At 39.9% G+C, this 23,731-nt stretch overlaps 1 protein-coding gene across 1 annotated transcript in view; it reads left to right on the plus strand.

Moving 5' to 3' along the window:
• LOC144693089 (60 kDa lysophospholipase-like) overlaps positions 1-23,731 on the plus strand; it is a 126,191-nt gene that overhangs the window by 33,671 nt on the left and 68,789 nt on the right. The window contains 2 exon segments of the mRNA XM_078562473.1: positions 22,277-22,360; positions 22,460-22,586. Of these exon segments, the coding sequence (XP_078418599.1) occupies positions 22,277-22,360; positions 22,460-22,586 (211 nt within the window).

Raw genomic sequence — 23,731 nt, forward strand, 5'->3', positions numbered from 1 at the left:
TACCTGGCTATGTGGAAAATTGTCCAGGGTATGTCCTGTATACAAAAAGCAAGACAAATCCAACCCGGCCAATTACTGCCCCATTAGTCTATTCTCTATCATCAGTAAAGTAATGGAACGGGTCATCAACGATGCTATCAGGTGGCACTTGCTTAGCAATAACCTGCTCGCTGATGCCCAGTTTGGGTTCTGCCAGGGCCACTCAGCTCCTGACCTTGGTTCAACCGTGGACAAAATAGCTGAACTCCCGAGGTGAGGGGAGAGGGACTGCCTTTGACATCAAGGCAGCATTTGACCGAGTGTGGCATCAGGGAGCCCTAGCAAAACTGGAGTCAATGGGAATCGGGGGGGAAAGTCCCCGCTGGTTGGAGTCACACCTAGTACACAGGAATGTGGTTGTGGGTGTTGGAGGTCAGTCATCTCAGGCCCAGGACATCAATGCAGGAGTTCCTCGGCCCAACCATCTTCAGCTGCTTCATCAATGACCTTCCTTCCATCATAAGGTCAGAAGTGGGGATGTTCACTGATGAATGTTCAGCACCATCTGCGACGACTCAGATACTGAAGCAGCCCATGTCCAAATGCAGCGAGACCTGGACAATATCCAGGCTTGGGCTGACAAGTGGCAAGTAACATTCGTGCCTTGCAAGTGCCTGGCAATGACCATCTCCAACAAGAGAAATTCCAACCATTGATGTTCAATGGCATTACCATCACTGAATCCCCCACTATCAACATCCTGGGGGTTACCATTGACCAGAAACTGAACTGGACTAGCCATATAAATACTGGCTACAAGAGCACGTCAGAGGCTAGGAATCATGCAACAAAAAGCTCACCACCTGACTCCCCAAAGCCTGTACACTATCTACAAGGCACAAGTCAGGAGTGTGATGGAATACTCTCCACTTGCCTGGATGAGTGCAGTTTCAACAACACTGAAGAAGCTCAACACCATCCAGGACAAAGCAGCCTGCTCGATTGGCACCGCATCCACAAACTTTCACTCCCTCCACCACTGATGCACTGTAGCAGCAGTGTGTACCATCTACAAGATGCACTGCAGGAATTCACCAAGACTCCTTTGACAGCACCTCCTAAGCCCACGACCGCTGCCATCAGAAGGACAAGGGCAGCAGATAGATAGGAACACCGCCACCTGGAAGTTCCCCTCCAAGTCACTCACCAGCCTGACTTTGAAATATACTGCCGTTCCTTCACTGTCGCTGGGTCAAAATCCTGGAACTCCCTAACAGCACTGTGGGTGTACCTACACCACATGGACTGCAGCTGTTCAAGAAGGCAGCTCACTACCACCTTCTCAAGGGCAACTAGGGATTGGCAATAAATGCTGGATCAGCCAGTGAAACTCTCATCCCATGAATGAATAAAAAAGAAACATCAAGACGCCTCTTACTCTTCTAAACTCAAGCCTAGTCTGTCCAACCTTTTCTCAAGTCAATGCACCCGTTCCAGGTATTAGTCTGGTAAACCTTCTCTGAACTGCTTCCAATGCATTTACATCCTTCCTTAAATAAGGTGACCAGCACTATACTCCAAATATGGTCTTAATAGTGCCCTGTACAACTGAAGCATAACCACCTTGCTTTTGTATTCAATTCCCCTCGCAATAAATGTTAACATTCTATTAGCTTTACTTGCTGTACCTGCATACTAGCCTTTTGTGATTCATGCACTGGGACACCCAGATCCCTCTGCACCTCAGAGCTCTGCAATCTCTCACCATTTAGATAATATGCTACCCTTTTATTCCTGCCAAAAGGGACAATTTCCCATTTTGCCACATTATACTCCATTTGCCAGACCTTTGCCCATTCACTTAACCTATCCATATCTTTTTGTAACCTCCTTCTATCCTCTTCACAACTTATTTCCTACATATCATCAGCAAATTTGGCAACCATCCCGTCCATCCTTTCATCTGTTATTTATATAAATCAGGTCCCGGGCTCTTGTCAGCCCGCAGCTCCAACAATTTATTCAGTACCACTTCTCTGGTGATTGTAATTTTCCTGAGTTCCTCCCTCCCTTCCATTTCCTGGTTTATAGCTGCTTCTGGATGTTACTTGTCTCCTCTATAGTGAAAACTGATGCCAAATACCTGTTCAATTCATCTGCCATCTCCTTGTTTTCTATTATCAGTTCTCCAGACTCACTTAGGCAATGCTCACTTTGTTAATTCGTTTCTTTTTTAAATATTTATAAAAGTCTTACTATCTGCTTTTATATTTCTGGCTAGCTTTCTCTCATACTCAATTTTTTCCCTCCTTATTAGTCTTTTAGTCATTCTTTGCTATTCTTTATATTTTGTCCAATCTTCAGATCTACCAAATGTATATTGTATTCACTGCTCACCATGCAGTCTCCTCTGCATTGTGGAGACCAAATACTGATTGGATGACAACTTTGGGGACCATATACATTCAGTCCACAAACATGATCTCGAGCTTCTGGTGGCCTACCATTTTAATTCTCCACTTGGCTCTTGCTCTGATATCTTGGTCCCTGGCCAGTTGCAGTGTTCCATTGAAGCTCAATGCAAACTTGAGGAACAGCACTTCATCTTTCACTTAAGCACTTTACAGGCTCCCTGACTCAATGTTGAGTTCAACAAATTCAGTCTGTAATTTCTGCTCCCCCATTTTGTGATGGTCTTTATTTTGTTTTGCTCGCTTTGCTGTCAGACGGCAGCTGTTCATTATTCTGCAAGTCACACTTCCTCTGGATCCATCTTTTTTTCTTTACTTGTCCCAATGCTTTTCTTTTTGGCTCTGCCCACCAACTCTTTTGTCATTTAATGACTCCTGCCTTCCAACCTAACACAGACCCTCCTTTTGTTCTTTTTCCACTCTTCCCCTTTTTCACCCCACAAAAACTATTGCATTTCTAACTTTTCCAGTTCTGATGAAAGGCCATGACCTGAAATGTTAACTATGTTTCTTTTTCCACAGATGCTGCCAGACATGCTGAGAATTTCATGCATTTTGTGTGTTTTAATGGGGGTGTCCTCTGTTCATTTGCTCTTGGTTCTACCCTCCCTGTGGTTTCTTCGGTTTGCTGGCTCTTGATTCCACCCTCCCTGGTGTTTCGTTGGATCCAGATGCTCTTCATGTGTGCCCTCTGCTGCTAGGTTCTCTCCCAGGGTTTGTTTGACCAATCACTGACCTGCCATCATGTTATGTTTCTTTCAAGGCTTGAATCAGCAACTTGTGGTATGCTATCTTACATTCCTCGTTTGGCCCATTATCTCAGATTTCCTCTTGGTCTCAAACGAATAAGTATGATGCCTTCTTGGCAGTGGAGACTGCCGCTTATCTGTGGCAACTAGACATATAGTGTGACTATTGTTACTGCTATGTTAGCAATTTCACATTTCGTTAATTGCATGAGGGCAGAATGCTTCTTTCATTTAACAGTTTAGCAAAACATGACCATTATGACATGACCAACATCTCTCTGCAAGTTAATTACTGTATACTTATTTACTTAATGCAAAAAAGTAGTCATTTTAAAATTGTAAAAGCTGCATTTTCAAAAAAATGTGCTACAATGAGTCAAGGTCCATGCAAAGTTACAATGCCTCCCATCTGTTAGTAGTCATCGGGTGTATCTTTTTGTTGATACAAAAGCGTTTACACTAAATACGCATTTGATATAAATTCAACATGTCTTTCAGTTGAGGAACTATTTTTCTGTTGGTACTCGCTACTACTCAGCTGGCCTACCAGAAGGGGCTTGAGTCTTGACTACCAGTTCCTGGAACCAGGTTGTACTTTGGGAGGTACAGTATTAAACAAACAGTTCTTTTGTTCAGCTTCCAAATATTTGCTGTGGCTTAGCAAAGGCTGGCACAAAACCTAAGGCCAAATCATTTGTAAACTGGTTGATCCTGTTGATAGAGCAGATATGCTGCTTGCGTACATTTATAACTGTGTTCTTGCTCTGTGTTCACTGTGTGGAAAACAGATGACGTCTTCTCACCCACAAGGAGCTCTTTGAATAGATTTATTTACATAGATGAAAAAATATAACTTAGTTGCAGTGTGCTTTTCACAACAGTAAATATGTAATTATTTACATTTCCTACTACATTGAATTTCTTTGTTAAATATAAGTAAAGCTAACACTTGGTAAAATAGTTAATGAACTAAAGTAACTTATTTTAATGTGATGCAGATTGTAAAGACTCGGATGCTGTAATAATCAGGAAAAGATGTTGGATTTTTAAGCAAGTGAGAAATTCTACACACAAATGATCAGATATTACATCAAGGTTTCTTGGAATATTTCATGATGGAAATATAAACCAGAGCATTCACTTATTTTAAATGATAGATGCCTCTTCTTCCTTCGTAGCAAAGACACTCATCGCCTCCCTGGATAAACCTGAGTTGTACAGGCCTAAGAATAATAAACACATAAACTTAAACTTCAGCCACTGGGTAGTTTTCAGCATTCAGAATTGTTATTTTTGAAAGAATTCAGGAAGGAACAAGTCAAAAAAATTTCTGTTCTAGGGCTACTAAAAATGATCAGCTGTTGGGTCTGAGAAACAATTAGAATTGTTGTGGCCTAATGAAAGTGTAAAATTGTTATTTTTGACATCAGTCAAGATAAAGGTGTATTAGGATGTTTTAATATGTTAAAGATGCTATATAAATGCAAGTTGTGATTTAATTGAAGTGATTAGAACCTCCATGTGAATGTAACAGAATCTGAATTATATGTTGCAGACTTCTAGAGAGTATAATTACCAGCCTTTACTGATAACTTGTAGTCTAGTTTTCCCAGTGGGTGGGGCACATTTCACCATTGTGTCTGTCTTCAGTTGGAGGAACTGGTAGTCAGATTCAAGTCCCCTCTGGTAGGCCAACTGAGGAGCAGCATTATATTTAGATGAAATTAGGTCTTAAAGCTTGCAAAATGAAATTGGGTTACCTTATAAGCTGAAGGAGCACCAAATATCTGAAGCAGTGCTTCTTGTGCTACTGACAGACTGATTAAAATTGTTCCTCTCTGTAAAGAGCCACTTCCCTGTCTTCTGAAACAATTCAAACTGGTATGTTTGAGGAATATGAGTGTTCTTGTCATCAAAAAATTTATCTCAAGATGTTTCTACTCCTGATTTTTTGTTTCCCTAGCTTCCTCCTGAAAGTTTTGTCCCTTTATCATTTTGCCTATCTACTGGCCCCAATCATGCATCTGTCTTGAAAGTAAATGTAAACTGGCTAATCAAACGCGAGCAGTATCATGGTCACTGAGAGAACCAAGAAAATTAGAAGGGGGTGGTGGGGAGGTGAGGTCATTGATAAACGATGAAGAGCTACATTGATAAAGCAAGAAGAAAACCAAGAAAAATTTAAATTAGGACCCATAAAAATTTAGATTAAACAATAAACAACTGATTTATTCTACATTGAATTCTATAGCGTTAGCATGTTCTTTTTCCTGTTCCTTCACATTGAAGAAATATCTTAGAAACATAGAAACTAGGAGCAGGAGTAGGCCATTCGGCCCTTTGAGCCTGCTGTGCCATTCAGTGTGATTATGACTGATCCTCTATCTCAACACCATATTCCTGCTTTCTCCCCATATCCCTTGATGCCCCTAATATCCAAAAATTTATCGATTTCTTTCTTGAATATACTCAGTGACCCGGCCTCCATAGTCTTCAGTGGTAGAAAATTCCACGGGTTGACCACCCTTTGAGTGAAGAAATGTTTCCTCATCTCAGTCTTAAATGGCCGCCCCGTATCCTGAGACTGTGGCCCCGGTTCTAGACTCACCAACCAGGGGAAACATCCTCCCTGCATCCAGTCTGCCTAGCCCTGTTAGAATTTTATATGTTTCAATCAGATCCCCTCTCATTCTTCTAAACTCTAGTGAATACAGGCCCAGTCGAACCAATCTCTCCTCATACGACAGTCCTGCCATCCCCGGTATCAGCCTAGTGAACTTTCGCTGCATTCCCTCTATGGCAAGTATATCCTTTCTTAGGTAGGGAGACCAAAACTGCACACACTACTCCAGGTGTGGTCTCACAAAGCCCTGTATAACTGCAGTAAGACATCCCTACTTCTGAACTCAAATCCTCTTTCAATGAAGGCCAGCATACCATTTGCTTTCCTAATTGCTTGCTGTACCTGCCTATTTACCTTCATTGACTAGTGTACAAGGACACCCAGATCCTTTTGTACATCCACATTTCCTATATATTACCATTTAAACAATACTCTGCGTTTCTGTTTTTCACACCGAAACGTATAACTTCACATTTATCCACGTTATACTGCATCTGCTATGTGTTTGCCCACACACACAACTTGTCTAAGTCTCCCTGAAGCCTCTTTGCATCCTCCTCACAACTCACAACCCTGCCCAGTTTTGTGTCTATATCATGAATAGCTGGGACCCAAGCACTGATCCCTGTTACACCACTAGTCACTGTCTGCCACCCAGAAAAAGACTCATTTATTCCCACTCGCTGTTTCTGGTCTGTCACCAATTCTCAATCCATGCCATATATTACCCCCAAAACCCATGTGTTTTAATTTTGCCCACTAGCCTCTTACTTTGGACCTTATCAAAAGCCACCTTGAAATCCAAATATACCACATCCACTGGTTCTCCCTTATCTATTCTACTAGTTACTTGAACTTTCATTTCTGGCCTTTCCCTAAAATTCCAAGATGTCCATGACTTTGTTAATTCTGTTATAATTTTTCATCAAGCTTCGTTAACTGTCCTCCTAAACTTAAAAGCACCGGAGGCTTCAGATGGTTTTGCTGACTGTGAGTTGGAAGAATCGCTATTTGGAAAAATAAAGCACTGAGGGAATGCTATAGCCATAAAAGAATTGAAAAGAAGTTTGAGAAACTGTTGAACATTTTTTTAAATTGGTTCCCGGAAAATAAGAGTTTTCGTTATCCACTTTGTGGAAATAAATAAATCTTTTCCCCTCACATACCAGAATATAGATAAATAAATTGTAGCATGCAATAGTTTAGCCATCTAAGCAAACAGCAAAGAGCTGAAAAGTTACTGTTTTACCTTGTTTTAATTCCATTCCTCAGCACCTTTTGACATTTATGATACAGCAGGTGGTATTTGCCAGGCTGACCAAATCCACAAGGGAAACTTGGCCACATTATCACAACGATTTTGCAATTTGTATTTATTATGAGAAGGCTTGTGCACTGAAGTCAGAAGTAACAAGTGCACGATCACCTTTAGAGATTTTAAAGGTTAAATTAAAACATTTATTAACAAGAGAAGAAAAGAATTTAAGCATACACACAAGATTACAGTTACTCAGTTATAACAGTTCCCAAAATTTCTACTGAACCAGACTCCCAACTACACACACACTTTAAGGCAACAGTCCAAATGGATTCCAAATTTATAAAGTCATCCATCAATATTACCACAAGCATCCATTGCACAATGGAATTCCGAAGGCTTTTAACACAGCTTTGGTTACTAGAACAGCAAACTTCTGCAGGGTGGCTGGTGTCTTTTCTCCCAAGTCTGTTTCTCACTGTCACCTTTCAAGGTCTCACACGGCCACACCACACACAGCCTTCCACCCTCCTTTAAATATATTTCTCCCTTTTTGATTTGTAAATTCCATTGTTTCAACATTGTCTTTAGAAGTTACTTTTCCCAGACTATAAAAATCTTTCATGTTCTCATTGTGGCCAACACTTTTGGGAAAAAATCAATGTAATGACCTTATTTATCTTGCCAGTTGTAAACAATTTCCATGTCCCTTTGAAAATCAAACACTTCTCCACTTATCTAAAAATGCAAACTTCATTCACACTGTCTCTGCAGAGACTTCACCCTGGTTCACTCATCTCCATTTCAAACGCCTGTTTTACACCTCACTTTGACAATTTAAACCTTGCAGTCTAATCATCTCTAATTTAATTAAATTAACCACACACACACGCACTAGCCTACTTTAAAGCGTCCCACAATAGTATTATGAAAAATGATAGTTTCTTGACACCTCCATCCTTACTGAAAAATGAACAGTGATAATTTTACAAGACTTTCATTTTCTCAACCCATCTTGCGTTGCTTACTATACTTTGTACACAAAACTATTACAGCGCCAGATGCGTGCATTAACATAAAATATACAAAGCCTCTATCAACAGAGGTCATTTCAGTTCAGTGTCCACGTTTCAAATGTCCAATTTCATTTGAACTTTAAATTTGACAATGCTTCTGCAGTTAAATTTTCTCATTCAGCCACATATACATTATGTAAATTGAACGGTTGCAGTAATAAACTCCATCTGAATAGTCTTGTACTTTGGTCTCGAAATTTGTCCAGAAATTTAAAGGATTGTGGTCTGTATAAACAATTGTTTCCAAAGAATTGCTTGCAACATAAACCTCAGTGGAAGAATTGCTTGCAACATAACCCTCAGGGCTGCAATGCTAGACCTAGAGTCTCTTTTTCGGTGGTTGAGTATCTTTTCTGATGTACGTTCAGCTTCTGTGAAAAATTACCTCCTGGCTTTTCAACTCCTGTTTCTTCATCTTGTAACAACACAGAACCAATACCCAAATCACTTGCATCAATTGCCAACTTAAACTGCTTGGCATAATTAGGTGCTACCAAAACTGGTGTAGTAGTCAAATCAGTTTTTAAACTGTTAAATACGTTCTGATACTCCTGTAAAACTTCTTGTTCCTTTTTAGTATTCAGTCAATGAAGCAACACAAAGCTAAAGCTTGGTACAAACTTCCAGTAAAATCCACTCATGCCCAGAAATTTTAGAACTTCCTGTTTTGTTGTAGGCCCTTGGAAATTCACGATAGTTTTTACTTTCACATCTCTGAGAGGCACCTGACCATGTCCAACAATATGGTCTAGATATGTAATATTTGCTCTTTTGCAAATTAACTCTTAGCCAAGTTCACCACCAAATTAGCTTCTTCCAGTCGAGCAAACAGTTCTTTCAGATGTAGTAAATGCTCCCCTCACGTTTGATTGAAAACTACCAAATCGTCAATACAAACAGCACAATTGCTCAGTCCTGCAATTATTTTGTATGTCAGTCTTTGAAATGTTGCTGGTGCATTCTTCATACCAAATGGCATAACTTTAAACTGATAGTCCATCTGGCATTACAAAAGCTGATTATCTCTTTTGCTCTCTCTGATAATGGTATTTGCCAATATCCTCACAAGTCAATCTTTGTGATAAATTCTGATTGTCCCACTTTCTCAATACAATCTTCCAACCATGGAATAGGATATGAATCCGCTTTTGTCATTGTGTTTACTTTTCGATAAACCCCACACAGTCTTTGCGTTCCATCTGGTTTCGGCACCATCACAATAGATGAATTCTAGTTACTGCAGTTAGTCTCTATAATGTCATTGGGTGAGTTCGATTTCTTTTTGTAGTTGAGCTAATTTTACTGGATTTAATCGAAAAGGATGTTGTCTTATTGAAATTGAATCTCCCACAACTACATCATGTGTAGCTAAATTTGTTTTCCCCAGCTTCTTTCCACAAATAGCTTTGTGTGATTGCAAGAGCTTTTCCAAATGACTTTGACACTTGTCTGGAAGGTAACTCAATATTAGATTAAAATTTTTAAGTACCTCCTCATTATCCAATTTGATTAGAGGAAAATCAATTTCAGAATCCTTCATTTCTACCTCTTTTTATCTACCACTACCTGTGTACCTCCTTTTGGTTATCCTCCCTGTTAAAGTACTTTTTAAGCATATTTACGTGACTCACCCTCTGCTTCTTTCTTCTATCTGAAGTATTTATTAAATAGTTTACTTCACTCTCTTTCAATCCTGTAAGGCCCACTAAACCTTGCCTTTAATGGTTCACTCGACACTGGTAACAAAACTAACACTTTTTCCCCAGCAACAAAATTACAAGCTTTTTCCCTCTTATTTGCATTTGTCTTCATCACCTGCTGTGATATCTTTAAATGTTCCTTTGCTAACTCGCATGCTGTGTTCAATCTTTGAATTTTGTCACATAATCCAGGAGAGTAGTTTCTGAACTCTGACTCACTAGTTTCTCCTGAATCAACTTAAATGGACCCCTTACTTCATGACCATAGACTAATTAAAAAGGACTAAGTTCTGTTGACTCATTAGGAGCATCCCTGATAGCAAATAACAAGAATGGAATCCCCTGATCCCAGTCCTGTGGATAGTCTTGACTGTAAGCTCTCATCATAGTTTTTAAAGTTTGATGCCATCTCTCTAAAGCAGCTTGTGATTCAGGATGATAAGCTGACAACTTAAGCTGCTTTATCCTCAAGCAGTTCATTACTTCCTTAAACAGCTGTGACATGAAATTCGAACCCTGATCCGACTATATATAATATATATATATATTTTGGTAACCTATTTCTTGTAAAAATAAATGTAGTCAACTCCTCTACAATTCTCTTTGTTGTAATATTTTGTAAAGGTATCACTTTCAGAAATCTTGTAGACACTTCTGTGATTGTCAGCAAGTACTGATTTCCACTATTGGTCTTAGGGAGGGGCCCTACACAAATATCAGGACCATAGCAAAAGGTTCCTCAGATGCTTGAATCAGAATTAAAGGTTCAGGTTTAATTACTGCTTCAGGTTTTCCTGTCACCTGATGTGTGATATGTTCTACAGAATTTGACTATATTTTTATGCAGTCCCGGCCAATTAAATGTTTTTGTATTTTTGCCTGAGTTTTCCTGATTCCTAAATGTCCAGCTATTGGAATTTCATGAGCTACTCTCAATATTTCATTTCTATATCCAGATGGTATAATTATTTGATGTACTACTGCCTATTTTTCATCTGGAATAGGAAATGGCCTCCGTTTCCTCATTAACACATTGCCTTTAAAGCAGTAACAATCTGGAATACATTCTGCCTCAGTATCCAAATAAACTGTCTGATATAACTCTTTTATTCCTGATTCCTTCTGCTATAACTCTACCAATTTCACTGAACTAAACACTTCTTATTTTATTCAACCTTCTTCCTGCACAATCTTTTCAAAGACAGATCCAGCTAATTGGATGTCAGCATCCTTCCCCTGCCTTTTAGATTCCTCCTCCTTGTGTTTCAACCATTGAGTTTGTGATCTCATTACTACACAATCTGGAAACAATCCAGGATGTTCTTTCTGCAATATCTCTGTTGAATGCATCACCACAGGCTGCTCGACTACAGTAGGCATCACTAACATCTATATCATTACCTGAGGTAAACTGAACCCCTGCAATGTGTAATTTTTCCACTACTCCAACAATCTCGCCTGTTTTCAACTTACTTTTTAAATTTACCTTCCACAATGGAGTAGGTTTAGCATCTCCATAAATTCCACTTATTACCACACTTTCCTGCAATACTCCCTCTGGACAACAAATAACACTATCCTATAACATTAAGGTCTGACTGGCCCCTGTGTCCATTAAAATTTTAACATCTTTACCTGCTCCACTCTGTACACCTTTTGGAAGACTTTCCCTTCTCACACACAATCTTTAAACGTTTCTGTAACCTGCCCTTCAGAACTCCCTTGGGTAAATTGTGAACACATTCCTACTTCTTTGTGTAGCACTGATTCTTCTTGCTTCACCTGTACACAAACCGTTGCTTTTTCTTGTCCTGGATCTCAGAACCCACAAGTACTCTTATTTCCAGAACTTTACTGCATTCCAACTACTGCAATATGTTATCCCTGTAACCTCCAACACATTGACTTTGTGTGCCCAACCTTATTACAGTGAAAACATTTAAGTCTTCAAGTTTCACTTCTACTCTCAGCATCTTTCTTTCTGGTCTGAGGAGAAACTTCCTGAACACTTCAACTGCTTCTCTTCCCTGACTAACCACCCTCCTTTCACCTTCCCACTTTCTAACCTTCTCTGATTTAAAAGGGTGATGTAAAAAAGTTTAGATCTGTGAACTAATTCATAATCATCAGCTATATCTGCTGCGTGTCTTATCATTTTAACCCTCTTCTTCCGCATGTGTTCTCACTGCTGCAAGAATTTAATCTTTAAATTCTTCCAAAAGAATTACTTCTCTGAGAGCTGCATATGTTGTCTCTACCTTTAATGCCCATATCCACCGGTCAAAATTACTTTGTTTTGCGCTCTCAGACTCAATAGAAGTCTGACCAGGCTGTTTCCTTATATTCCTAAATTCTTGTCTGTACACACCAGGAACCAGCTCACATGCACTCAAAGTAGCCTTTTTTCCTGCATCATAATCCACTGATGATGCTTCTGACAGAAATGCATATACCTCATGAGCCCCTCTTACCAATCTAGACTGTAAAAGCAATGTGCAGATTTCTTGTCACCATTTCATTTGCTTAGCTATCTTTTCAAATGAAATAGAGAGCCTCTCCATCCCTCTACAAGTGCTGCGGTATTACTTCAATTATGTCTGCTTTCTTCCCCCTGCGGTTAACCCTAACCGCAACTTATCCGCTAATTCTGTTAACTGTGCCTTAGTTACTTTTCGTAAACCTATTTGTTACATCTTCTACTCCAAGAAAAGTCTTAGCTATTGTTAAAGCCATTTTTGCAGTCGAATTATTTAAAAATCCCTCAACACCAACTCCTGAGTTCAATGTTCTTCTTGTACTCGTAGCCTTAAGATTCACCAACTCAAAACCAATCAAGAATCTTAAATCCCACAAAGATCCCCCAATTTTGTTATGACACAGCAGTGGTATTTGTCAGGTTGGCCAAATCCACAAGGGAAACTTGGCCACACTATCACAATGATTTTGCAATTTGTATTTGTAACAAGAAGGCTTGTACACTGAAGTCGGGAGTAATGAGCCACTACCACCTTTAGAGATTTTAAAGATTAAATTAAAACATTTAACAAAAGAAGAGAACTTAAACATACACACAAAATTACAGTTACACAGTTTATAACAGTTCCCAAAATTTCTACTGAACCAGACTCCCAATTACACACCCACTTTAAGGCAACAGTCCAAATAGATCCCAAATTTATAAAGTAATCCAGCAATTTTACCACAAGCACCCTCTGGATAATGGACTTCCAAAGGTTTTTAACACAGCTTTGGTTACTGGAACAGCAAACTTCCGCAGGGTGGCTAAAGGCTTTCTCATTTCAGTAACTAAAATGATTTGCACCTCTGAAGAAGTCATACAGGACTCGAAACATTAACTGTTTTCTTTCTCTCCACAGATGCTGTTGGACCAGCTGAGTTTTTCCAATATTTTGTATTTTGTACTTAAATGTTTGCAGAGTAATGTGATTTTGTAATATTTTGCACATTTCATGTTTATGATTCAAGCATAAAAGATAAAAATGTCTAATTGGCAGAATCTGTCACTTGAAATATGACACGCACACAAATAATCATTTTAAAAACCCCAAAAGCTACTCCACTTTACCATGAGAAAGCATAATGGGTTTTTCAAAATTTTATACTATGTCCATATCAAATATGAACAATTAACTTAGAAGGTAAATTTTATGCCATGGATTTTACTTCCCCAAACTTCTGTTTGTGGACAGTATTTTGAGTAGTGCTGTTTAAACGTAGACTGAACATCTCATTGGCGCCATGGTGTGGATAAATTTGTTCTCTTCCAACAATGTTAATCCACTAAACTCAGAACACGCTAGACCACTGTGAATTCCTCTACTACTTACATTAACTATTGTTGAAGCCTTTGAGCATGATTGCCAGTATAGCACTAAAATGTGTATAGTTTCATGCTGTGATTAATTAAGAATACCATGAATAGTATACTGCATAATGTAGTGGGTACCAATATAGATTTACTTTTTAGATAATAGAATTATCAAATCAAAGCAGGACATGGTTTGCTTTAACTTCTGTAAAAGTTAGGACCTGTCCTGACTCTGAAACAAAGCTGAGTGAGATTCTGTTGAGGAGAGAATCTCTCTTCACTTTACACTGAATTCAGATCAGTTCCTAACCCTGAAGTCACATGATAATTTCTTTGTAATTGTTGATAATAACCTGCTGCAGTCACACGGTAAGTGCAACCTGAGTAAATCTAATGACGGGGTGGGGAGGTGCTAATCATTTGAATAAATCTAAGATTGTGCACTTGTAACTTCATCGCTGATTCCTTAATCAATGTTAAGCATTCGTACATCACAGGTGGCACAGTTCCAAGTGAAAAAACAAAAACAGAATTACCTGGAAAAACTCAGCAGGTCTGGCAGCATCGGTGGAGAAGAAATCAGTTAACGTTTCGAGTCTTCATGACCCTTCGGCAGAACTGATTTGTTTAGCATAAGTAAAGTAATTTTGGTTAGGTTTATGATATAGATGTGCTTTGAATCAAACACTGTAACTGGCTGTGGGTAGTTCCCCCACTTCTCAAGTAGTGAAAACGCAAAAAAACATTTAAAGTACATTAGTTTCCATCTTCTGAGATATCAGGATTTCCATATACAGTATGCATCATTTGTAAAATTCTTATTCCAAATAGTCCACTAATGGAATTAAACATGTTTCCTAATCTCAAGAATTTCTGATGCTCAGTAACTTCACCAAAACATCTTAAAGCAGTGGCATTGCTTTCAATGTTTAAACATTTCAAAATAAAATTAGGCTGTGGAAATTACTTAGAGAGTAATCAGGAAATCACAGAATTTAAGATAATTGACAGTGTTAGAGGGTAGAGGAGGCAAAATCTTTTCATCCACAGGGTGGTGTATGTCTGGAACTCAGGCTGAAAAGGTGGTAGAGGCAGAAACCCACATCAAATTTACAAAATAACTGGATATGCACTTGACGTGCTGTAACTTACAGGGCTACGGAGCAAGAGTTGGAAAGTGGGGTTAGTCTAGATAGCTCTTTTTTGACTGGTATAGACAAATGGGCCAAATGGCTGCCTCTTATGCTATAAATTTTCTGCTTATGTTCCTTTGTTCAGATCCTGAGATACTTAATGGCTTAAAAAAAAAACTTGCACTCATGTAGCACTTTTCATGACCACAGGACCATCCCAAAGTGCTTTACAGCCAACAAAGCGTAGTAACTGTTATATCTTAAGGAATGTGGTAATCACTTGTGCACAACAAGCTCCCACTACAGCAATGTGATAATGACCAAATAATTTGTTTTTGAGAAGTTGATTGAGGGGCTAAATATTGGCCAGGACGCTGGGAATAACTCCCCAGCTCCTCTTCGAAATAATGCCATGGGATCTTTTATGTCCACCTGAGGGGTTGATGGGACCTTGGTTTAATGTCTCATCTGAAAGGTGGCATCTTTGACAGTGCAGCACTCCTTCAATACTTGAGTGTCAGGTTAGATTTCTATGCTCAGGTCCTGAAGTGGGACTTTGGAACCCACACAACCTTCTGACTCAGAAGCGAGAGTAGGACCAACTGAGCCGTGACTGACACTTAAAACAGTTAAAGCCTTTGTTCCTGGATGGCTAAGTAAATCTGTCTGGCCCATCTTCAACTCATGCATTGAGAGAGACCTTACAGTCCCCATATTTCCACATCCAACTGTTTCCTAAATTATTCCAGGGTTTTTTAGATTCACTGCCCCATCCATGAATCGATCCCATGGGTTGATCACTATATGAGGAAGGACTTTGTAACATGAGTCCAAAATTTGTCTTTCAGTAGTTTGAACCTCTGTCCTCTTGCCCTACTCCCACAGTTTAGTTTGAAAGAATTGTCTGAATCTTTTTTTCGGGTCTGTATGCACTACTACAGTCACCTGTCAGTTGCTTCTATTCGAGGCTGAAAAACCCAAGTTTCTCTATTCTCTCCCTGTAACTTAGTCATTAATACTAGAGATCAGCCTCATGCCTGAATCCCTTGTATCTCACTGATAACTAAACACAGCATCTCACCTTTATCTGTGAACAGATCTGACCTTTTTGTTTATAATCAAATTTCCATTAATGAATTTTCTGTCATTGCCCATCTTCAATAATTTTGAAGCAAGAAGGTTTTGCATTCCATTAAATGCTTCCTTCTAGCTTCATGTGTGAAAAAGTCCTTTAATCACTCACTTGAAACTTTGGAATTCGTGAATAAAAACATAGGGCTGAATCTTTGGCTCGGCGAGTGGGGGCGGGGCCCACTCGCCGAGGCATAAAATGATGCGTGGTGACGTCAGGCGTGCGTCATTCAGATTTTCAGTTCAGCGGGCGTGCATCTGAGTCGGCTGCACGCCCACTGAATTTTCAAAGATCTATTAAGGCCAGTTAATTATCAATTGAAACAATTAACTGAGCTGCCCGTCCAACCTTAAGGTTGGCGGGCAGGCAAAGAGCCTAGGCGGCCTTCGCATTTATCATGAAACCTCACCCACAGGCGGGATGAGGTCTCATGAAGGTTTTTGAAGTCTTGTAAAAATTTTTAATAAAATTAATAGACATGTCCCAGTTCATGTGACAGTTTCACATGCAGGGACATGTCTTAAAATTTTTTTCCCGTTATTAAATTTTTTTGAACTTAACTAATCTCCCTGAAGCAGCTCTGTGCCTCAGGGCGATTCTACACTTTCTTGCACATGCGACTCAGGCAACCCCGACCACACGGAGCGCTCAGTGCTTCTGGGCGTGCGTCACGCTGGGCGGGCCAAGTCCACGTAAAATGGCGCCAGCCAATCGCGGGCAGTGATTGGCTGTGCGCACGCCCGTGCCCGCTCCCGCCCAACCCCTTCGGGGAGAAAATTCTCCCCAGAAGAATAATGATGATAACTTGGATTTATATAGCGCCTTTTAATGTTAAAAGAAAATTCCCAATTGTTAATGTGCTGCAATAGAATACATGCTTTAAGCTGGTAATTAAGCACAGCAGTCCCCAACTGGGGAAGGATTAGGGAATCATTGTAAGAGAATATAAACAAGTGCATTCTGGGTGTCTGAGAGGAACTGGGAGAGTCTGTGACTTTACTTTGTTGACTTGGAAATAAACCTGTTTTCAGGTACAGGCTAGCTTCAGATTCATTCTTTCTCGACATACAATTATTGGAGGATGAACATTAGGCTTTGGTGATTGGTTGCTGCATTGGAAGCTTTTTGTCTCTGGCCTCAGAGAAAAAGCAGCATACCGCTGCTGACAATTTCAGTCACAGAATGGCAGAAGGACGTTGTGAAATCTCAGGTTTTGACTACCCGCCGCTTTTTTGTGGAGGTGGAACCATACCAGCATTGGGGAAAATGAAGTCAGGAAGTGGACACGGATTACTTTGTTACCCTGAAAAAAGCAAGGTATGGCTTTGGCTTTGTCACTACCAGCAAAAAATAAGATTAGGATAAAGTATTTTCAGAATTGGATGTGGATGACTTGGATACCAAAGACTATTACAATTTTTGGATAAGTTTTACAAAAAGGATGATTTGTTGGAAGGATATGAAGCATGGCATTAATAGATTTAAGAAAACAGATGGCCAGTACATGGAGGAGTATAGTATGGACTTTGATAAATGATAAGAGTCTGAAAAAGTTTAACCTTGGAATCCCGGATTCTGTATTGGCATTTAAATTACTCGATTGTGCACGCGTTTCACATGTCACTTGACTTTTGGTATTGATGAGGGTTCAATTCCATGGGAAAGACTCTCTCCTAGACCAAGTGGCTGCTGCCTTATAAACAATTTTGGAAAAAGCCATTTCCAGATACTTTCCTATCAAATACAGGCAACTCTGGTAGAGCAGAGGATGGAGGATTCCATGGTGGCCAAATTTCGAGATTGCCAAAATATTAAACGCAGATTCTAGTACAAATATGGGGTTGCTGATAGGTGGTCGCACTTGCAGCCAATCTGAGAGTAGAGTCAAAAAGTAGGTCTAGGATGGTGCCTTTTGGCGCTTGAACCCAAGAAGTGCAAGGGGAATGGTTAATTGGTGTGATTCTAAGCATCATTATGCAGTGAATTACCTGCAGTGAAAGAATCATGTTTTTGAAGTAACGCATGAAACATATTTCCAAGGCTAAAAATGATGATGACTTGAAGGAATCGTGTTGGTCACTGGGAGTTTGAATCCAGTGATGAGTATTTTGATGGCTGATTCATTCAACTGCGCAGTTTTAGAGTGTGTTTGTTGGATTGGCTTAATTGCTACCAGGGGTCTCTTGATGAGACAGATCAAAAGAAGGTTAAGGAGTATGGAAGCTCCGCCTGCTTTAGGTTTGGGGATGATAACATGCTAATGTCTTCCAAAAGAGTAGTCCTCCTGTGCAAGATAGCTGGGATCAGTCTCTTCATCAGTATTGATGTGGTCTCTAGCGAGATACCCCTATTGTTGAACAGATTTTTTTGAGAAAAAGTGCAGGTGAACCTAGACATGGAGAATGACGGAGCGATTTTGTTTGGGAAAACTGTGGATCTGTGTTTTACTTGGTCAGGCCATTACTGCCTGCCATTAAGGAAGCCAGATATTTCTCGTCAGAGTTCAGGCAATCTTGTTAAGTTCTAAGGATAAAAGTTTGGTGGACAAGAAGATGATTATTTGAAAGTTGCATAGACAATTTACTCATCCTGTATCACAAAAATTGAAAGCTCTACTGCAGAATGCTGAAATGGTTGATAAAGAATACGATGACCTTATTGAGCAAGTCACGGCTCAATGTGACATTTGTGTTAAATATCGAAGGATACCATGTCCTGTTGTGAGCCTGTCATTGGCCAGCGAATTTAATGAATTAATGGCAATGGACTGAAAAATATGGGACAAGGATAAGTTTTTTTGCTACAGTTTGTAGATATGGCGACTAGATTTAGGCTAGCTACAGTATTAAATGGTAAGGACAAGCAGACCGTTGTCGATAAGGTCACGGAGAAATGGAGCGTACCAGATTAGGAACACAAACAAAATTCCTGACAGATAATGGAAAAGAATTTGCGAATGATGAATTTCGGGACGTGTGAATATTTGAATACCATAGTTATGCATACTGCAACTGAGAGCCCGTTCAGCAATGTTTTGTGTGAAAGGAATCATGCAGTGATAGACAACATCTTGCATAAGATATTGGCCAAACAACTGGATTGCAAATGCAATTGGCATGGGCAGTACATGCAAAGAATTCTTTACAAATGTTCGGGGGGTATAGCCTGTACCAGTTGGCGTATGGAAGAAATCCGAAGTTGCCTTCATTGCTATTGGATGCTCTCCCTGCTCTTGAAAGAACTACCATTAGCTCTGTTTTATCTGCCCACTTGAATGTCTTACATGCAGGCAGGAAAGCTTTCATCATGGCAGAGGTTTCAAAGGATTTGGAGAGCATTGCGACACCACATAAGACCATCCGAGGTAGAATTTAGTTCAGGTGATCTGATTTATTATAAGAGAGAGGGGCCAAGGGAATGGAAAGGCCCAGGAAAAGTTATAGGGCATGAAGGGAAAACTGATTATTCAATATGGGAATCAAACAATAAAAGCCCATTCTTCACAGGTCATTGGAATGAATTATGAATTTGCGAATACTGACAATGTGATAGAAGATGATAAAGCACCATGTGCATCGCATATGCTTATTTTGTGGGACACAGCCAGAGGTACAAGATATAATGGATCAGGAGTAGATATCAGTAGCAAAGCAGATTGTGACAAACAGGAATGGGCTATTTTGTCCAGAGGTCAGTTGCCCAAAGTGGGTTCCCAGGTAATGTATTGCCCAGAAGGATTGGATAACTGAAGGGATGCAACAATAGTGGGACGGGTAGGAAAATCTACTAGAAAATATAAAGAATTGGTTGAATGTCCATGATGGTGGACAAGCAGTGAATGTCATGGACTGGGAGAACGGAGTACAAGAATGGAAAATAAGGAAGCATAGCCCAAGTTGCAATCATGGGTCAGGTGATGAATTGCGGGTGTGAAATGCTCACACTTAACCTCTGTCGGGCTAAGCAGAGGATCTGACAGTGGGAGCCTGGAAAGACTTAAACAGACAAGGACGGGTCGCAGAATGGAGAATGCTGAATCATTACAACAAACTAGCAGAAGCAGGAGTACCCACGACAGATATTTTTGTAACGGCTGATAAGTTAGGGGATAAAGCTATGTGGGAGGCTAAACAGAGGGAGTTGGACAGTTGGAGGGAGTTTGGTGTGCATTCAGAATAGGGATCATCCAGCATTATCACTTAGGAGGGTCTGCATGGAAAAGGTCCTACTGAATTGAACTTATAAGGCCAAGGCTAAGTTAGTGGCCTGGGGATTTGAAGAATGCTTAGCAGATAAAGAAATCAGGGTGGACTTGCCCCCAGCAGGGAAGGTAATTTTGAAAATTTTTTTTGGCCCTTTTGGCAACGTTTTTGTGGGAATGTAAGCTGATAGATATAAAAGCTGCATTCCTGCAGGGGGAGTCACCTCCAGAGGGAAGTGTTTCTCAAACCTCCTATGGAGGCACCAGAGGTAGAGGGAAAACTTTGGAAGTTGAATAAGTGCGTATATGGTTTAAACAATGCTTCTGGAGTATGGAACTTTTCAGCTCGATCAGTGTTAAAGTTGGGTTGTCTCCAACTGAAGGCAGACCCTGCCATGTTTTACTGGTACCATGGCAGGAAACTGGCAGGCATCTTCTTGATGCCTGTTGACAACTTCCTGTGGGGTAACACTAGTCAGATTCAAAACCAGAGTTATTGACAAGATGAGGATGGATGTTAAGATTGGGAGTAAGGCTAATGGGGCCTTTAAATATATTTAATATAAATAAAACAGTACAGGCCTGAAGTTACTTTGCATCAACAATTGTATTTAGAAAGTGTTAGCCCTATTGCAGTCAATTGGGCTAGGTCTTCACAAAAAGATGCTGATGCTTCCAAGGATGAGACAGAGCAGCTGCAAAGTCTGGTTGGGCAATTAAACTGGCTGGGCACAAAGACGAGGCCAGATACAAGTTTTGATGTGCTTGAACGGAGTACTATAATGAAACATCCCAAGGTCCAGAATATCTTATGGGTGAAGAAAACATTAAAAAGTTAAAGATGGAAAAATGTGTACTCAAGTTTTCATCTTTTGGTGACCCTAAGAATATAAAATTGATTGTGTTCAGTGACGTGCCTCTCACAAACCTTGTTGATGGGTTTTCAAGTGCAGCAGGTTTCATAATATTTCTTGTGGGTGAAAATGGGAAGTGTTATGGTGAGTAGTAAAAAGCACCCTGGCTGCAGAGACTCTCGCATTGTAGAGGCAGTTGACACGGTATTCTTTTTATCTAAAACATTAATACTGCATGAGGGAAATGTCCCAAAAGAGTGTTACATTGACAATCGATTCCTTTGGTATAACATACACTTTGCAGAGTGCAAGTGAAAAAAGATTACAAATTGATATTGCAAGTCTAAAACAAATGGTGGAGAAAAAGGAAAACTCTAAGCTCCAGTGGGTTGACACAAGCCGTCAGTTATCAGACTGTTTCACCAAAAGGAATGCTTGTAGTGAAAAATTGTTGAAGGTATTAGAAGTAGGATTAGTCAGGATGTGAGGTTTTTTTTTGAAGATGGGTGATTTATTTTTCTATTTTCATTTTTTTTTTTCTCTGGGGTGGAAATGCACTTGTTTTTTTTTGCTTTAAAAAAAGGGAATGTTGAAATTGTGCTGCAATAGAATATATGCTTTAAATTGGTAATTAAAGTACTGCTGTCCCCAATTGGGGGCAAGATTAGGGAATCATTGCGAAAGAATATAAACCAATTCACTCGGTGTCTGAGAGGAACTGGGAGAGTCTGTGACTACTTTGCTGTCTTGGAAATGAACTTGTTTTCAGGTACAGGCTAGCTTCAGATTCATTCTTTCTCGACATACAATTATTGGAATTAACGCCAATATACTTCATAGAGATGCAGTATAGTAGAGAATATAGGAGCAGAGATGCTGTGCTGTCATGGTGTAGAGCTGTGGGTTATGGGATGACATGTCTGATTTCACAATGTCCAGCTGTGCTTTTGTGGGATAGTTCAGAACAGAGGTAATCATTGTCCCAGAGGGAGTTGGAAAAATTGGGGCCTCATCACTGCCAGTAGGTCATTCACTGTTACCTTGGCAGCGAGTATTGTGAGGTTTGGTGCAACCAGAAAAGAGCGAGATGAAAATAACTGAGGGGAGTTGGGGAGGAAATAGTGGGTTATCAAATACAACAAAAACAGAATGTCAAACAGCCAGACAATTTCCTCACTAATCCCTAACCAATAAATCTAGTATTGTACTTTCACCATTATGTTCTTTCTGCCTTGTCAAATCAGATTTTACAGCTCCTTTTCTTCTTCCAGGTTCCCATCTATGAGATGAGAAATGACGGCCATGATAATTTGCTTGGGGCACTGCTGATTGCTGGCCAGTATGTAATACCAGAAGTAAGTGTGTAGCCTACAGTAAGCTCAAATGTCTGATCTTGTTTGATATGGTAATTCAGCAGCTACTATTTGCAGTCCTGACTGTGTTCTATTATTTAGGTCAGTCTGTATTTTCAACATAAATTATACAGAGGAAACCGGGTGACAAAAATAGATGCAGGAAGCTTTACTGCATTTTCTTCACCTAATCTGCGTCCGCTTGTCAATGCTGAAGTGGAAATTAAAGGTAAGTCAGAGTTAGAATTTTATTATTTCATAATTTTGTGCAGTGTCTCTTTTCTCTACACATTGAGGAGAAAGAGTTGCTAAAAGGAAATTAATAAATATAATCTGTTATGTGTAATTTGGAGACTTTGAAATAATATTTTGGATGTTAGAAATCTGGGACAGCAACTTATATTTTGGGTCGGGAGCCCAATATGGAGGTCAAATGGGGGTCCTAACCCTGTACTGTCAAGAGTAGTTCCCCAGCATTAATTTTCATTTGGTAAGCCTGTCAGAGGGTGCACACATTATGAAATTAAGGATGGCTGGTGGACTCTGAGTCATTAAGATGCCCTCCGGCATGGAAGAAGTTGCAGTCTGTCATTCCAGGTAAGGGGTAGAGAGAAAGTACCTCCATCTCTCAGCAGCTTTAACAAATTTGAATTTTAAAAAATGGCCACAGCTGCTCTGTCACCATTGTGGCCAGGTAGGCAGTGAGGGCTCAAAGGCATCCTGGCGTACTCCCCCTTGATCTGTTGCCAAGAGGCCACCTCCAGGGAGCTGGCCTGTTCCTGATGCCTTTGAAAATTTCCATTCAGCCTCTGATAACTGACCTTAATTGGCCTTTAACATACTTCAGTTGGCTACCCGCTGCTTTCTGCCTCCAATCCTGCTTCTGGGGAGAGAATGGTGATGGATGAGATGGGAATGAAAGGTGATATGTCAGGGGTGAGTGGAATAGAAGGTGATAGTTGGTGTGGAAATTTGGAAGGAATTGCAAATATCAAAGAGAAGTTTTTAAGTAAACTCAGAAGTAAAAACAACTTGCAAATGGACAATTTACTTTCCAAATGGTCATACTGCTATGAACAATAACAATGCCTACTTACATTTTTAAAATATTAAAATGCCCCAAGTGCTTCACTGGAGTGTTATTGTATAATTTGATGTATATAATTTGACACTGAGCCATAAGGAGATATTGGGACAGATTAGATTCATTGGCTGCCAATGGTGGAGCACTTAAAACCAGGGATTTGCAAGAGGTCAGAATTGGAGGGGATTGCAGAAATAGGGAGGGGTGATAACATGGAGGGATTTGAAAACAAGGATGAAAATTTTAAAATCAAGCCTTTGCTCTACCGGAAGCCAATGTACAGCAGTGAA

This window comes from Cetorhinus maximus, chromosome 18, assembly GCF_964194155.1.
Source record: "Cetorhinus maximus chromosome 18, sCetMax3.hap1.1, whole genome shotgun sequence".
Classification (NCBI taxonomy): Eukaryota; Metazoa; Chordata; class Chondrichthyes; order Lamniformes; family Cetorhinidae; genus Cetorhinus; species Cetorhinus maximus.